Source organism: Borostomias antarcticus (genome assembly GCF_949987555.1).
Source record: "Borostomias antarcticus genome assembly, chromosome: 9".
NCBI lineage: Eukaryota > Metazoa > Chordata > Actinopteri > Stomiiformes > Stomiidae > Borostomias > Borostomias antarcticus.
The window spans coordinates 7,703,378-7,720,970 of NC_140242.1; the positions used below are offsets into that span (position 1 = coordinate 7,703,378).

The 17,593-nt window shown below is 43.7% G+C and overlaps 1 protein-coding gene across 1 annotated transcript; it reads right to left on the minus strand.

The window, feature by feature from the left end:
• Positions 1 to 665: 665 nt before the first annotated feature.
• Positions 666 to 4,681, minus strand: klf6a (Kruppel like factor 6a; the record flags this gene model as incomplete). Its single annotated transcript, XM_084443020.1, has 4 exons — positions 666 to 747; positions 1,070 to 1,193; positions 2,137 to 2,719; positions 4,580 to 4,681. 4 exons carry the CDS (start codon positions 4,679 to 4,681, stop codon positions 696 to 698), a joined length of 861 nt encoding a protein of 286 aa, XP_084299146.1. The 3' UTR covers positions 666 to 695.
• Positions 4,682 to 17,593: the final 12,912 nt, after the last annotated feature.

Genomic DNA, 17,593 nt, shown 5'->3' on the forward strand with positions numbered 1-17,593 from the left:
AGCCATCTCCCACTGCCAACCCCCCCACCTCCGCTCGAAGAGGACCCCCGACCCTCAGCCTCGCTGCTGCCCAGACAGGCAGACGCTATCTTTCACTCGCTCCTCACTTGACCACGGGGGGAACAACAAACGTTACTTGTTCCCCCCCAGAACAACACCATTCAAGTCCACAGCAACACTGGAACCGGCCCCATCCTCCCCCCCCCCCCTCCCCCCCCCCCCCCCCCCCTCCCTCTCCAGCGCCCAATCATCTCGCTCCACCTCGGGGCCCAGTCACCCAGCCAGACATTCACAGTGCACACATGCTTCCCCTCAGACGAGTTTGGATTTTTGTAAGTACCAGTGTATCGGTTCTCCGGGAGTCGCCCCCAAAACATCATGCACCACACATACGGATCATTCACTCCTTCTCTCTTTCTTTTTTGTGTTTTTTTTTTGTGTTTTTTTTTTTTTTTGTGTGTGTTATTATTTTTTTAGTCCGTCATCCATCCGTGATTTTATCCTCTTCTCACTGTGTCTGACAACCTTCAGAGCGCCTTGTCCTAAGAGGTCCCGAGGCACTGGTTATGGTGCAAAATGGCATGCTTTGGCTGGAACGCGCTCCCTCCCCCTTCTCTCAAGGGCAGTTCAACCAGGAGCCTGGCTGGTTGGTCAGGAGACGACACCTTCCCTTCGCTGCGTCGGTGCTGGTCCGCTTAGAGGTGCCTCTTCATGTGGAGGGCCAGGTGATCCGACCTGGAGAAGCACCTGCGGGGGAGAAAGAGGGGGAGAGGTGTTTACCGAGGTGGACCACGCCACGCCCCCACTGGACCGCGCTGACCGTCGATCGGTCCGCTACTCGCACAAACAGCTCCGTACGGTGTTCCCGTGTCATGGGATGTGCTGCATCCATCGTTTGGCTGATTCAACAAAGCAGCCCTGACTGTTATCAACGGAGCGATACACAGTAAAACGTGCCTGTTGTTGAAATGCTTAACTTCACTGAAATGCTGAACCTATAGAGGACATAGCACACGAGGACAGTATCTAGTCTACAGATGCAGACGGATGGATGCATGGCGGATCTTACCTGTCACAGTGACTGCATTTAAATGGCTTGGCCCCAGTGTGTTTCCTGAAGTGTCTGGTCAACTCGTCACTCCTCGCAAAACGCCACTCGCAGCCCTCCCACGAACACCTGTACGGTTTCTCACCTGCGGAAGGACAGAAGGAAAGAGGCGTTTGGAAAATTGCCCGATAAAAAATATATCAAGCATTGTGCATAGTGTTATGGCTTGCGTCCCATTATCCAAAAATACTTAAATAAATGCGCCTTGTAATTCGAGTTACATTTGAACTAATAAGAAGTAGGACGATATTTACTCCGGTTCTAGACTCCTGTCGAAACCTGTTCAACTTTCCTTACATAATGCAAAAACATGCTTGGAATGCAGAAAGTCCTCTCATGTGTGTAAGACATAACAGCAAGACTCTGTGGGTCAGAGATCCAGCAAAGAGAAAGAGGCCTCACACGTGCAATTTTACGCCACTAATCAAAGAAAAATAAGGGATGGCCAAATGACCATGCAAGCCCTATCAAAACTCAATGGTGCCCCATTCCCATGGTGAAAGCCAATCTGTTTTGAAAGGCCCAGTCCCTTTTATCCTCCATGTGCTATTCCCCTCCCCCTCTCCCCCTCTCCCTACTCCCCCGCTCGCTCTCAGTCAGTCACATTCCAGAACCATTAGGTCACAGTTTAGGCGTCCAGTCATGCAGAGCTAACACTCGCAGAGCGCCTGTTTGAGGACCCGTTTGAGGACAGGCAGTGTGGAACTTCAATTACATTACACAATGACCACCAGACAATGCTGAATAAAAATGGAAGAACCACAGTTCCTCTCCCTCAATTGAGTGTGATGAGAGGAGATTTCCTAGCAGTGAGACAGCTTGGTTTGTCTTATTAGGCCAAAAGGGTAGTAGTTTAGCTCAGGACAAGGGGGGGGGGAGAGCTCTACCTCAGAACAACAGGGTAGAGTACGTGCCTTCAGATTATGCAATTACCGATTCCGATTTTTATTCAGCCAAGTAGGCTTGCGCCTAAGAGGAATCTCACTAGGTCTAGGTAGGCAGGTGCTAGCAGGTGTAAGCGGACTCACCTGTGTGGGTTCGCTGGTGTGCTTTCAAGTGGGAACTCTTTGTGTAAACCTTGCGGCAGCCGTTGAAGTGACACCGGTGCACGCGTCTCCTCCCGTCCGGCGACGTGTCTCCGCAGCCCAAGCCCGTCTTCTCAGAAGTCTTCCCTACCCCGCCTGTCCGGATCTTGACCGGCAAGTGCAACTCTGTGTGTGTGCTGCTGGCCCAGCCCTGCGACATGCTGGTCTCCGGGCTAACGTCCGGCGAAGAGGGGGGAGTGCTTATGATTGAGGGGCTGAACGGTCTGGAGCCGACCAAGACCGACCCCAGGGGGTTGGAGGTAAAGTTGTGCGTGGGCGAGAGCTCCTCGGAACTGTCCGAGGCCTCGCTGCTGGCGTCCGAGTTCACACTATTGGTGTCCAATATTTGGCTATCCTGATTGTCCTCCTCTTTGACCAGAGGGGTCTTTGGGTCGGCCTCGGCCTTCGTCTTGTCCCCGCAGGCCAGGATCAGCTTGCTCCACAGATCCTCCTGGCCGTCAAACTTGATGTCGGACGTGGTGACGTAAGGCTCGCTCTGCAGATACCGCTCCAGCTCCAGACACGTCTGGATCGAGAGAAAAAAACATGGAGAGGAGGACTGTCAGAATCCAGACGCTATACAACATCAGGGGACGCGTTCGTTACGCTTCAGAGAGCGTCCACCAAAACAGGGACAGCGCAGCACACCCGCATTGGCCCTTTCCGATGTGTCATGTTTCCTGTGGGTGACTAAGAACAAATACCGCCTGTAGGAGGTCAACCTCAACCTCTCACTACCATGAGAACATGTGTAAGAAGATCTCGTCTTCAAATTGACTGTGTGTGCCACCATCATGGCCACTTATCGGTTCCTGTCGATAACTGCAACCATGGTTTATATTTCAGCTGAGCAGCCACCTCATAAGGTCTCTCAGCCCTTAGCTCTAAGTGCAGGGGAACAGTTAATATCCATTCTAGGTTCATTTGTGGTACAATGAGTCACAGGGCGAATTTAGAGTCCTTTTAAGGAAGCCGCAGAACTTCCCCAAGAGCCATTCATTTCAGTTGCCTTTTCTGACATGAAATCACATCCTACCCCCACCCCAGACGGTCAGCCCCCAATCCCATTTGTTGAGTTAATTATTGAATTAACATCCGAATCATAAACAAGAAAGCTTGACTGGGGTGCAGCATAGATTAATTAAAGTGCCCCCTGTAGCCAAGGTGTAGCAGTATAGCAGCAGGCAAAAAAAATACATACCAATTAAATAAATAAATAAATAACAGCTTGAAGCAAAACCTATGCTGATCGTCCAATAATTGCCCAATGTTTTCCAGCTGCACTATACTGTCTACAAACGGGAATCTAAGATGACCACAGTTGGGCATGTGTTCGTGTGAAATAAAATCTAACTTAAATGTTATTGAGTGATTTGTCTCTATCTCAAAGTAAAACATAGTCCAAATATGACATGATACTCTGTGCGGCTGTGTGCAACCCTACCGATGACAGCAATAAGAAGTTGGCTCTGTGCCCAGATAGCAAATGCCTGAAGGAAACTACTTGGATCAATTTCAATCACATATGATCTGTAAAATCTCGGAGGAAAATGCCAACAAACGATGCATTTCTTTCATATTTGATACGGACATTCTCTTGGTAACCATTATGAATATTAAACGGTAATAGTTGAGTTAATTCAAAGTTAAGACTCATGAGATGTAGGCTAGACTATATTGTGATACATCCTGTAAAGTAGTTTCCGCTCCGCAGCATTTTGAATGACAACATTTCAATATCAGACTTTGTCTTTAACCAATCACTAACTTCCAGATCCTTTCCGCCATACGTGAATTCTTGGTAACTGAGTTCAGAGCATAACTAAACATTGCGCCTCCCTCAACCCTCGCTTCATTCATTTGGACCTGTCAAACAGTGACATACTAAACCAGACGTCGAGCTTTTGAATTGACATGCGCTGCTTTCCACTGAATCAGCATAGACTAATGTACACGAGTTAAAATGTGGGGTGCGTGGGTCCATCGCAATCCCATGCATCATAGGGAACATGCTATTTGTAAGCCGTGTATGTAGCCTTGCATTATTTTATGTGTGCGCACCGCGCGCTACGAGAACTGGCTGCGGAATCGTGCAAACTATAGCCTACAAATGTCACCAGCAGTATCCATCCGTAGACTAGGCTACACTAGACCAGTAGGCTACTTAACGATGCGATCATTTCATTTGTGGGGAAATCTATAACTCAACTGATACAGTCGAAATCACCACAAAACTGATGTCATACACATACCAATGTGTTGGCGCACATTCGTGTATCCTGTCACTAACGTTCCACAGTGACAGCTGACGTCCAAATAAAAAAGAGCGCATGTCAGTCAATAGCTTAGAGTTAGTAAACTTTGTATGAATTAAAGTTTAGCCTACCTGCTGCCAATACTCCTCTAGGGATGGTAAGGCTGAAAAGTAGCCCGTGTCGTGCACTATTTGAAGTTCCTGAAAGATGCTGCACATAGGTAAAACATCCATTGCAAATCCCAGATGTAGGTAGACTTTACAAGCTGCGCTTAAATATTTCTTTAGTATCAAGACGTAAAAAAGTGTCGGCAATGTTGACAGGCAAGTCTCCTTGTTTGTAGGCTACTTGCACACGCAGTTGCGATGCAAACAAGCTGTTTGGCTGCCCGTTCACAGATGGCTGATCTCCGCTCGCGCCGAACTATCTCTATTTGCAAACACTGGGAGAAATGCGAGTCTCGAGCGCTGTGAGGTTCCCTATTCAAACCTTGCTGCCTACCTACCCCCTCGTGACAACATTACGCTTTTCGGATGTTGGCCAATCAACTCGACCGGCTCGCTAGCGTGCATATGATATCACAACCAACCAATCATAATCGTCCCTGACATAATTTTGACCTGTCTCTTTTTTAATTGGTGAGTTTCTCGCAGTTCGTTCCCATTCATTGGACAGCTATTTTTAGCAACGTATATATAAGTGTGATACACTCGCTTCAGTCTCGTCTTCTCTTACTGACAGAGTTGGCTCCGAGCATGTGCTGCTACAATGTTGAAATGCTTCACTGTAGTTGCTCATGAACAGTAGCCTGCGAAACTCTTGCAACATGTCAAACTAATTCCGCAATCAAATGGAAAAAAAATCTTTCCTCTGTTGTTAAAACAGTTTGCACATCGAATGGGTATTGCTTTACACCGCACTGATATCTTGAGAAGTTCACAGTTCCACAACACTCTTGTAACTGCGGTCCCTGTCTGATAAGATACCGCACAATTCAGTTCAATAGGGAGAGTCTGAGCTAAGTTGTAGTAGCCAACATATTACCAATGGCAGAACTGAACCTCTAGCCCCGGTTGTAATCTGCTGTATCAGATAGCATTGGTTGCGGCAGCGACACACTGACGATGCCTGGAATGTACATGTCAGCTGGTTCACTGTAGATTTGCTTTTAAGTAGGCCTAACTTTAAAGAGAAGTAATAGATATCTGCTAAAAGACTAGAATGTAAACATGCGCAGTACATATTTTTCGAACACATTTGTCCGTACTCCATGGATGCCTTATCTCCCTACAACAACAGATAAATTGAAAGCACAGAATTACATTATGCCCACCCTGTTGGAAATGCCACAACTATATATTTCGATTGCAACCAACCAGCCTGTATAACATGTCATTTGTTCTGTATATGGTCAGATTATATTCTAAAAGTAAATGAGTGAAACCTAAACGGGATGAAGTTTAAAAGCATATTGCTATTAAAGGTGAAGTTTAAAAGCATATTGCTATTAAAGGTGAAGTTTAAAAGCACATTGCTATTAAAGGTGAAGTAGGCCTACGGGTGCTGATGTTTGAACAGCTTCCTGTGCTGAAGACTGGATAAAGCGGAGATTATGAAACTCACATCAGGCAGCAGACGCCATCCCTTTAATTCCTTGTCTGTGCTGAAAGCTTTCTGAGTCTGCATAGATCTCTCTGTGTGGGTGTATTCCACTATAGGCCTATTGCATCAGACCTCAAAGGTATTGTGTGCATCAAATCAACTATTAATAATGCAAACATGCATCCTGATCATGCTGTATATGCTGTATTCTCTTCCACTGGACATTAATAGTATAACATCTCTAGGATCTCAACACTCAAATTGTCTCACATTCCAACTATAACGTTCCATCCATCACAGATACTGTATATATTTAGTATATTATTATATATTTTGTGTCTCTTGTTTCCTTGTCTCAGCGTTGAACCAATCAAGCCGTAATCGCAACAGTAATCGCATAAGTCATCGGATGGATGATATCACTTGACTACGTAACTACCATCGCCGCAGCCCATGACCAGACATGCCGAGGTAGGGGAAGAGATGAGGCAAACAACATTCTGGAAACAGAATCTGGTTGTTTTCAAGTGGCAGTGATGAACTGGTCCCGACTCTTGGAGTCTCCGGAGAACTGAGTGTCTTTTGTATTTTCTCAGCTATCGGTTTTTACAGGAACAGCTGATGCAGTCATATGGCGAAGGTCTTGAGAACCCCTGAAGCTGGCCTCATGGACATTTCAGAGAATCTCTGTGGTGCTTCTCATTATTCTCTCATTTTTTGCAGGACAGTTGCCCGGTCAGAGTCGAAAGGCTGAATGATTGAATGTCCATTCAGCAGGATAGTTCTTAGAATTCCACTTTTGATGTTTTTCATCTATGATACCAACAGGTGAAGTATCATCATTCATTTGAAGTATCAGTCTGTAGTTTCTCATTCAAGTATGGAACAATGTCTCAATACAGATCACTTACTCACTTGGAGCGTTTATACCAAATCCTGAACTCAATCTACTTGATAAATTACATGCCTGCTGATCTCTCTCTCTCTCTCTCCCTCTTTCTCTCTGTCTGGCATTAGTTGGCAACACCGAAAGCAATCACATCCCTTCAGAGGGCCCTGACATGAAGCATTTAGAGAATGCACAGGGGTCTTTTTGCTTCTTTTTCTTTTACCAGGGAGAGTAGCTACAGTAGGTCCCAAGCTTCATCATTGTTATGCAATCACCAGACCAGCCCGTCCGTAGCCACAGGACAGAACAATTACACCACGACACATTTTAATGTATCACTGTCAGCCTCAGTCAGGGGGAGTTGTTTTAAGGTTTGTTTTTCTTCTTCAAGTGTTGTGGTGTGTAACCGTATGGGGTGTTTATACACACTGTAAAAACTAACTTTGTGGTCTAGTAAAATATATAAAGAAAATGTTGATAATATCTACATTGTAATATTAAGTTTCAGTGAGAACTTAATAAAATTGTGAATATGTACACATTTTATTAATGTAATAAATAAATTGCAATATAAGAGTAAGTTTTATTATAGATTTACTCATAAAATTTACGCTATTCATAGACACTGCGCATAAACCTAAAAATATGAAGTACATTTTAATCGAAAATGCAGCCTGTTTGAATCTGCGCATGCTCATTGGACAACCGCGCGAGCCCTCGAGCAGTCTGAACTTGTCAGCCGTTGACAGTGTTTGGAACAACCCAGTGAGACCGTATTTGATGCTTGATGTCAGTAGCCTATTTCATGACCAGGTAAGTAACTCAGAATTGAATTACTTATCCTCTGCATTTTCCCGACCCGTTTAACTTTTTCAGTTCCATAGATAAGACTGTTAACGTAAGTTACATGCCTGCCGGGCCGCTGTCTTCGCAGTGTAGCAATATCACACTGCTAGCTAGCACTAGTTACTAGTCCACCACGTTTCGAGCCTTGGTACATGACTGTTATAGTCATGTTCAGCGAGTCCTAGTTTGAAATTAGGACGAACAGAGACACACTTCCATAGACCGATACCCTGCCAGCTCGCTATTATTTTAGCACTGTAATGTTGGTGCTAGCTAGTAGCTAGCTGGTTAGCACTAATCAATCAACCACTTTCTAGCTACCAGACAGCTTTGTTTGTCGTCAGCCTGCGAGCTCTAGCCACGAACAGACAACATTCGGATATCACTGAAGGTTCAGCTTGTGATTATTGCCAAGATAAAGGTCCATTAATTTCGATTATTTGATTGGGCTTGATTGAATTGTCAAAGACCATGCTTCCACTCATTAAATGGCTTTTCCAACCTCATGTTGGCCAACGCCATTGGACACGATCCGTTCTCTTAACCATCCGAAATAAACATCTCTAATTAACTCTTGATACAGTGCAGTGAAAACGTAATGTTTTGTATTTTGATGAAATTATTGCACTTAAGCTAATATTTTTCTGTGTGTTATTTTAGCAGTGTAATGTTATTGTCTGCGTTATTTGCCAAAATTGCTCCCAATTGAACTAGGCGCACGTGCAGCTTGCCGCCATTGGTGCCATATGCGGCCCAGTTAGGTTCTATTTAGTTAGAATAATCAAGTTACACATCAAAAAACTAAGTAAATCTTATATGCATGTAATGGTTACAGTTATGAAGTAAAGAAGTAGATTTAATTACTTTTACTTTTTTCTGTTTGACAATAACAAATGTATCAAGTAGCAATTTAATAGAATCAGGCAAATGTTACTAAATGTGTTGAAATAAATGTGCCTATAATATTTTGTGGTACAATAAATGTGTGCAGACCTCATTAGCAAGCCTGCTAGTCACCTGGTTGTGTGATGTAGATAGCAAACTAGTGTAGAAAACTAAACTATTTCTTTCCATCAACAGAAAATCAGTGTATCAGTGAGTGGGGTCTTTGAGGCAAGAACTGGGAAAACTGTGATTAAGGCAAGTACAAATTGATGCATTCTATTAACATTGATGTGGTTTTCCAATGTTGTCTGTGTAATTGGGGCAAAGCGGCATAGGCTTTGGCCACCATTAAGTTTCTACCTCATTATTATTTTTTGTGTGTGTAGAAGGTCAAGACACACACACAGGCTCAATGGTTTAGGTCTTTGTTTTAATATGACACATTTTCTGTTCTTTTACAGGGTCACTTGTAGGAGGAGACAGTGCAGTGGACAGTTGGTTTAGTTTTATATAGGCTAATAACAATAATTGTTGGTGAGTGTAGAACAGGTTTTACACAACATTACATACTTTACAATTACATCCCCAGTTTAGACAGGTCTATATTGGCTGGTTTGAACTATGCTATGAGATGGTCATGCAAAAGTTGCAATTTTAGGACATCAACCCGTTTAGAGCTCTTAAAGCATTATAGATTGAAACATTTACACACCAGTCAAGGCCGGTCACTACCCTGCTTGTACTCGGATTGTCCTTGTTCGTTTAATGGTTGGGGTGCACTTCGCACACATTTGTCTCGAGATCATCCAGAAACTGAACAGTTTGGGTATTGGCATGATGTTGGCATATGGCTCCACTGGGGGGTTGCCCGACTTTGCTGAAATACTGCAAATCCTCATTGTTTGTGACAGTGTAGTGTTTGTACTGAAACTGCAGAGTGCATGGTATTGGGAGCATTTAAGATGTTTCAAGTTGGAGTCCACAAGCACAGTCAAAGTCATGGAGCAGTCTCAACTCACTGACACTTACACATTGGCTGCCTATACAGTGGGAGGCGATCGAATGGTTTCTCTAAAACACCACATCTGCTTGTCAAACTAGGTAAAGTACCATTTTAAAACTTGAACCCATCCTGTTGTGATGTATGTGATGTATCATGCCAAAACTCAATGGGAAATATTGTGAGATATATATATATACACAATATTTCCCATCGAGTTTTGTCATGATACATCACATTATTTGCGGAGAAAAGCAAGTACAAATATCAGGTGTAAATGAAAAAGCGTGTATGCACAATGATAGAGGGGAAACACTAAAAGTCAAACAGATTTTTTTATTAATTTAAATCCTAAAAGTGTACAGTCTGTCTCTGCTTGCCTGTCTCTGCCTACTTGTCTCTCTGCCTGTCCCTTCCGGTCTCTCTGCCCGCCTGCCCATCTCTGCCCGTCTGTCTCTCTGCCAGTCTGCCCATCTCTGCCTGCCTGTCTCTCTGTCTGCCCATCTCTGCCTGCCTGTCTCTCTGCCTGCCTGTCTGCTTGCCTACCCATCTCTGCCTTCCCATCTCTCTGCCTGTCTGCCTGTCTCTGCTTGCCTGCCTGCTTGCTTGTTAATGTTACTTATTGGTTCCAAATAGCTAATTTGTTGCTGTTGTCAACATTTTGAATCAACCGACCCCCCCCCCCCCACACACACACACACAGGCCATCAGCATAGCCTATTGTGAGGAAAATATTATTTGCTCTGTCTAATCAAATTATCTTTTTTTTTCTCCTGCAGTTACTACTGCTTGCCCAGGGCTGTGATGATGTCTGCCCCCATTCAACTGCGTGTTATCATTGAAGACACTCAAGTCCACAAGTTGACCCTACCAAGTGGGGTCCCTAGCACTGTAGACAAACTTTTGGCAGCGGCACAGGAACAGTTTCAACTCCAAGGCAGTTTTACCGTGATGCACATGGACAAAGAATTTGATGACCAATTCTTCACTCTACTGTCAACCGAATTGATCAAGGACAAAGACACAATCAAAGTAGTTAAAAGAGAAGAACCTTCTGTTATTCTGACCTTAACTCCTTTTGATGAGCCGGCTGCCTCCTTACATTCAGACCCACTGGAATCATCTTTCCAGGATGATAGTTCCTCAGCTAGTTCATCCGGCACCATCATTTTACCACAGTCAGCGGAGTATCGATCCCAACCGTGGCCAACTGACTTTGTGATACCCACCTTTTCTCCTCATGTTGAGATGTGCCTTCAAGCAGGAAATATGGCTTACGAAAGTGATGGCTCACTGCTTCAGAATCCAAGTATGAACTCTGACGTACTAGAGAAACTTGCTGAAGAAATATTCTGCTACACTGCCTATCCCTCTGGTCTTCAAATACATGCAGTTGCAGAAGCCTTGGTGAAGAAATATCCCTGCCTAAGGGAGCCCGGGACATCATTCTCCGGCATGTACGGGTGGCAGCAGCGACTCAAGTACAAGATGGCCAACTACCGGTCCAAAGTGAGAAAGCGTAATGTGCCATGTCCTGAGCTTGAGATCAACTCCTTGAAGAGGAAAACCCCTGGAGAGAAGTATCCCGTGAAGAACTGCAAGAGGCCGAGGAGAGCAGAAGTGAACTACCTGCCTCCACATCCAAGTGGAGAAACTGGCGACAGTCTGGAGGTATGTTGGTTTGGGTGTGTAGGTGTAAATGAGTCTGGGGGTGTGTAGGTGTTGGTCTGGATGTCTGGGTGTTGGTCTGAGTCTGGGGATGTGGGTGTTGGTCTGGATGTCTGGCTGTTGGTCTGAGTCTGGGGGTGTGGAGGTATGGGTCTGGTCTAATTCCCTTCTTGTTCACTTGGAGCTGGAGAGGCGGGAGCTCCTCAATGACATAAAGAAGAAGGACAACACAAAGGTCATCCAAGAAAAAATGACCAAAACCTTCTCCTGCCGAAGGCTGGAGGTTGTGAGCAGTAGTCCAGCTGCCGCTGACTTCAAAGAGCGATGGCCTGCTTTGTTTTGTGAAGCTGAGGTAGGCAGATTTAAAAGTGTTTATTTCTCCATTGGGAACTAGCAATTTGTTTTCAGAATGTACAAGTGCTGTTCGGGATTGATCACATTAACATTAATACGCTTTAAATGCTCTTCGCTTAATGTTGAAATTGGAAGCTTTGTGTGCCTCTTTTTACTGTTTTAATGTCTGTAGCTGCTTGTTTAAGGTCATATGTTAATGGATGGTGGGTAGGGACGCTATATGCACAATCGCGCTTGTTGAGTTGATCATTGTAAACGAGCACAAATTGCGCATATTGACATGGTGGGCTGGCGCCTTCTATGGGTCACTCAAATAGGGCCGTATGTCACATAAAGGAGTGAGTGATCCCCTTAAATTAGCAGCTTAGGTCCTTTAATATATGTTTCGACATGATTTAAAATGCTGTATACAGAATTTACCCTCCCTTTTGCATCAGACTATTTTGGCCAGTTCCCGATAATGTTCTTCAATCTTGTAAATAATGTCTCTGCCTTTCTGTCATGTGTAAATCCTATGTCAATTCAGATCAAGGAGGAGTTCAGGAGAATTACTACAATTCCCCTGGAGCAGAGATTCCTGTCCAAACTGGACCTGTACACACCAAAGCTCATTGCCTTGATGAAGACCAAGGGGGGTACTGTGGGGACCAAGCTGAGGCCTCTCCTGAGCAAACTGAGTCAGGTCAGTGTGCTTGGTTAAAATTGTGCTTGTCCACTTTTTTTGCATGGAGACGATACTGTCTCTCAACACACTGCCCCATACGTACAGTATAGTTGCATAGCAAATCCCGTCACACGTTGACTCCAATTGCCTATGCTCCCATCTTCCACTCATTGCTCTTGCTCCCTGTAAATCATGGCACATGCTACTTTGTTCTCACCCGTCAGTTCATTGTATTTAAAAAATGATTCAGTATTAACACACTATTAATCTGTTCACAGAACCTAAGTACTGAAGCAAGACGTGAAGCCGTTATCCGCGCTCTCATACTGTACCTTGGCGAGAAGGAGGAGGACCTTTTCGAAGATTGCTGGGTAAAACATGATTTTATTTAACAGGCACGAGTACATTTGGTGAAGGCAACGTAGGTCACTGGTGTGCCGAAAGACGCCACTGGCTTGTCATTCATTTGCCATTGGCGCCATCGAGTTGCCAGTGTCGCCACGGATCTTTGGTACCATTTAATGGCCATGGCAACTCATCCCGCTAGACCTCATTGTTATGCCTCTGTGCGGCCTAGCTGTGCCCAGATGGCATTGTTTTACTCAATTCTGGTTAATTGGAAAATAGATTTGACTCCATTAAACTTACGTTGAGCCATCTTGATGGTCCATTTTAGTATATATTGAATGAATGAATGAATGAATGAAAGACAGTTATTGAATATGGACATTACAATTACATTAAAATAGTCCGTGGACAGACCAGGTGCATTGTATAAGTACATGCATTGCATAGCACAAGTGCAGTAACTTCAAATTATTTAAATGGTTCTATTTTTTATTTGTTTCTGAATACAATTTGTCATTTTTCTTGTTAATTGTATGCAGCAGGACAACCGCAGTGATGCCACTCAACACACCCTCAAGATCCTGGTCGTCCATGGTGCTGATGGAGAGGATCAGGTGGATGCATCCATCCTACTTGAAGGACAGGAGATGTTGCCTGGATGTGGAGACACTGCCAAAGCGTGCATGCTGCTTATGGGACTGATCTATGCCCTCAACCTGGCATACCCTACAACACTGCACTACACTTTTGAGGTATTTCAGAAACTTTTCCTTGAACTGGATGGGATCAAGCTCTCCCCAAAAGTGCAAGCTTTGAAGGTGAAGTTGGTGTCATGAAACAACATGGCACACACACACGCACCTCTCAGACACACATAACCACCTCATACATACATACATCTGTTCCCTTTTTTCCTTCTCTTTTTGACACTTGTTGGTCTTAAAATGGTCTTAAAGAAAATGCATTGTGTGAAAAAATGCTTTATGGAATGCATTATGGTTTTAATAGTGCAGTAGTTTAGACTCCAGAGTGACTGTTTGAATGTTGCAATTGCTGGTGGCACACAAATATCCAATGTGTAAGACATTGTGAAATTACTTAAAGGGCAATGCTCGTTTTTGACAACCTGGACCTTATTTACGACATATTATAAGAAGTTTGACTCACCGAGATCACTTTGGTGTAGTTTGGAGGCCTGTAGAAGAAATTTAAAATCCAGCGCGAGCCAGTATATCCATGTAATGACGGTGATCGGGGCACCGAGAAGGCAGTTTCTCAAAATCTATTTTCGGCCGCTAAACGGTTGTTTTCATCAATCAGATTGGATGAATCGACAGTTGAGTTTCCTCAACGCGAGCCATTGTTTCGGTTTTCAAATACGGGGTCTTTAGCCTCTGTAATATGATCTTTACACGCCTTTCCCCACTTGCTCCAGCACGCATGCGCACAGGCCAGCGCGCAGACTGGCTATTCTCCGGCTCACATTCTCTGCGCTACGATCGTTGTTGGTGCCGAGAATATTGTCGTCGTCATTCGTCAGCAACAATCCGATCGTAGCGCAGAGAATGTGAGCCGGAGAATAGCCAGTCTGCGCGCTGGCCTGTGCGCATGCGCGCTGGAGCAAGTGGGGAAAGGCGTGTAAAGATCATATTACAGAGGCTAAAGACCCCGTATTTGAAAACCGAAACAATGCCTCGCGTTGAGGAATCTCAACTGTCGATTCATCCAATCTGATTGATGAAAACAACCGTTTAGCGGCCGAAAATAGATTTTGAGAAACTGCCTTCTCGGTGCCCCGATCACCGTCATTACATGGATATACTGGCTCGCGCTGGATTTTAAATTTCTTCTACATGCCTCCGAACTACACCAAAGTGATCTCGGTGAGTCAAACGTCTTATAATATGTCGTAAATAAGGTCCAGGTTGTCAAAAACGAGCATTGCCCTTTAATGTTGAATTTGAAATGTGTTGAGGCACTTGTTGTTCTTAGTGTTCTAAACATCCAATTTGTAATAAATTGTTTAATTACTTGAAATGTTGACTTTGAAATGTGTTGAGGCACTTGTTGGTCTTTGTGTTAAAATATATATTTTTATAAGAAAATAAATTGGTTTTAAAAGTGCTCTACTCCAGAGTCAAAATGTTGTCATTGCACAATTTAGATGCGACTAACCACACAAGAAAATGAGAAGTCAAAACTAAACAGCAGGCATGTTTTTTTTATTTTAATTTTATTTTATATACATGCCATTAATGTATACATTGCCTGATATTTAAAATAAAGTATTGCATTGAGAAAATGATTATTTATTGTAACATTTATTTCAACAAATTTAGTAACAACTACCTAATTATATTGAATTATAACTTGATACAACTAAGTAATTGTCAAACAGAAAAAAGTTATTAAATCTACTTATTTGCTTTATAACGGTAATCATTACATGTATATAAGATTTACTTAATTTTTTGATGAGTTTAACTTGATTACAATAACTAAATAGAACGTAACTCAAGTATGTAATGTAGTAAGAGTTGCTTACTGTAATGTAGTAAGAGTTACTTAAAATATTCATAAATGTTATGTTTAGTGGCAAGTATATTTTACTTGATACTGGTGAGTGAGTTGTACTTGATATTACAGCAGTAAAATTTACTTACTTAGAGTGAGTGCAAATTGTTACGAGGATTTTATTAAGTAAATCTTACAAGTTATTTTTTACAGTGCAGTAGCCTGGACCAACCGCCTTGATTTACAAGACCATGCGGGTTCTCCTCTACAAAAGCAGTTTCCCTCTGTGCTACATGTGTGTGTGGCATCGATGCGACCTGGAGATTGATTAAAATCAATGCACAGTTAGTCAGAGACATGCGAGGGGCTCACAGGCTTCCTCGAACCTAGACACGACAGACAGGATATCATGCAGTGCGTTTATTCGGTTGAAGCGTGCACTTTTTATTCACTCCGGTTTACAACTAGCCATCCCACACCAGGGATGTGGCGCAGTGAACTGGATAGAGATCGGTTGCCTTCGGGGGCCTTTGAAACTTTGTTTAGCTTTAAAAAAAGGAACTATTGTAATTGATTGAAAATCAATGCACTTACATCAATCACTCTTTTCTTTCGTATGGATGGAGAGTCGTGATAAAGCAGAGACAGAGAGGGGGCGCAGAAAAGAAAATCAATTTTCATTCTTATTCAACATACCATAAATCAAAATATAGGGAGATAACATGGGCCTATAGTGTTATTTGAGAGTTTCTGTGGGGTCGCAGCCTGACCTGCTTGGAAGCGCGTGTTTGGTTAGGCCACCTCATTGAGATGCATTGAAGATTGACATGCTGCCGGCCTTTCGCTGCACTGTCAGACCATGTCACCGGACAGGGAGAGGCGGACGTGTCCGAGTGTGTGTGTGTGTGTGTGTTTGTGTACATTGAGCCATGTGGTGTCAGCTTGTCAGCGAAGGCTAATGCCCGGCAGAAACTCTTGACCTTGATGAGAGGAGCAGGGCTGTGTGTGTGTGTGTGTAGGTGTATATGTGGGATGCATATGAGCAGAATCATTGATGAGCATAGTCTAAAAACATATTCTGCACATTTCATGTACAGAGTGTATTTCATCCAAACCTTTGCATTATGCTCTGTACTAAATTCTGAATGAACTCACTTTATTACCTACAGTAGGTCTGTGGGGAAATGTGTGGTACCGCAAAAATCACATCATCCCAGGAAGGATATTGTTAAACACTCCGCTCACGTAGAGAGAGATTTGGTAGGAGGAACTAAGTGCTGGCAAATCTGCAGGACAGTTCAATGGTCATTGTTTCATGGATAGGGCAGTGCATTGAGGAGCAGTATTATGTTTTGCCCCTGTTATTCAGTGTTCTTTAAGGCCACTAGCATTATGCAGTGGAACGTACTGGAATGTTAAGTATTTTATTATTTCCAGCCAACCTCTGTGGGAACATATTCGCCCTTTATTCCGGGGGAGGTGTTTGTAGAGGGAACGGTATAAACTAACGACCCAAGCCACTGATTAGATGTATTCAAGGAACACTTTGGGGGGTGGGAGGGAGAGGGAGAGGGAGTGAGAGAGAGAGAGAGAGAGAGAGAGAATGGGAGTGGAGGGAGAGAGAAAGAGAGAGAGAGAGAGGGAGATGGAGAGAGTAGAGGTCGAGGAAGTGGGGAGTAGTTTAGGTTACCCTGACCATGAACATGTAGTTCTGGACGTTTCCTTCCAGCCCTCCCTCCTCCCTGCTCATAGCATGTCTGTCAACTGTTAAACTGGCAAAAGAAGGTCTCTGGGAATGTTGAGTGATTTAGAATGCGATAGATAAGATTAGATACATGCGAGTGTGGTTGCATTGAAGGGCACTAATTAGTTGATATTATTCGTGAACCATTAACAAAGGTATTGACATGCATTCCTAATGAAAGCAATGTACTGTATGTGGTTCTCAGAGGCTCATCGTTTTATGAAACTGCTGATGAATTTGGTTACAAAACCGAATAACAGTAACGCTGCCCAATGCATGTGCATTATTCTTCATTACTGAACTCAAGCCTCAGTTGGTCATTAAAAGATTCGGTGAAAAGGTTGCATTTGGAAGGTCACACGAGGGACGACACACTGGTCTTGATACAATACACACAAAATATCTTGTTTAGAATGCTGCTGCAAATTTGCAAAGCACTCAAGGACATTTAAAATCCCTATCACCCACACACACACACACACACACACACACACACACACACACACACACACACAGACACACACACACACACACACACACACACAAACACACACACACACACACACACACACACACACACACACACACACACACACACACACACAGAGTGACCTGGCCTGTAGGCCAAAAC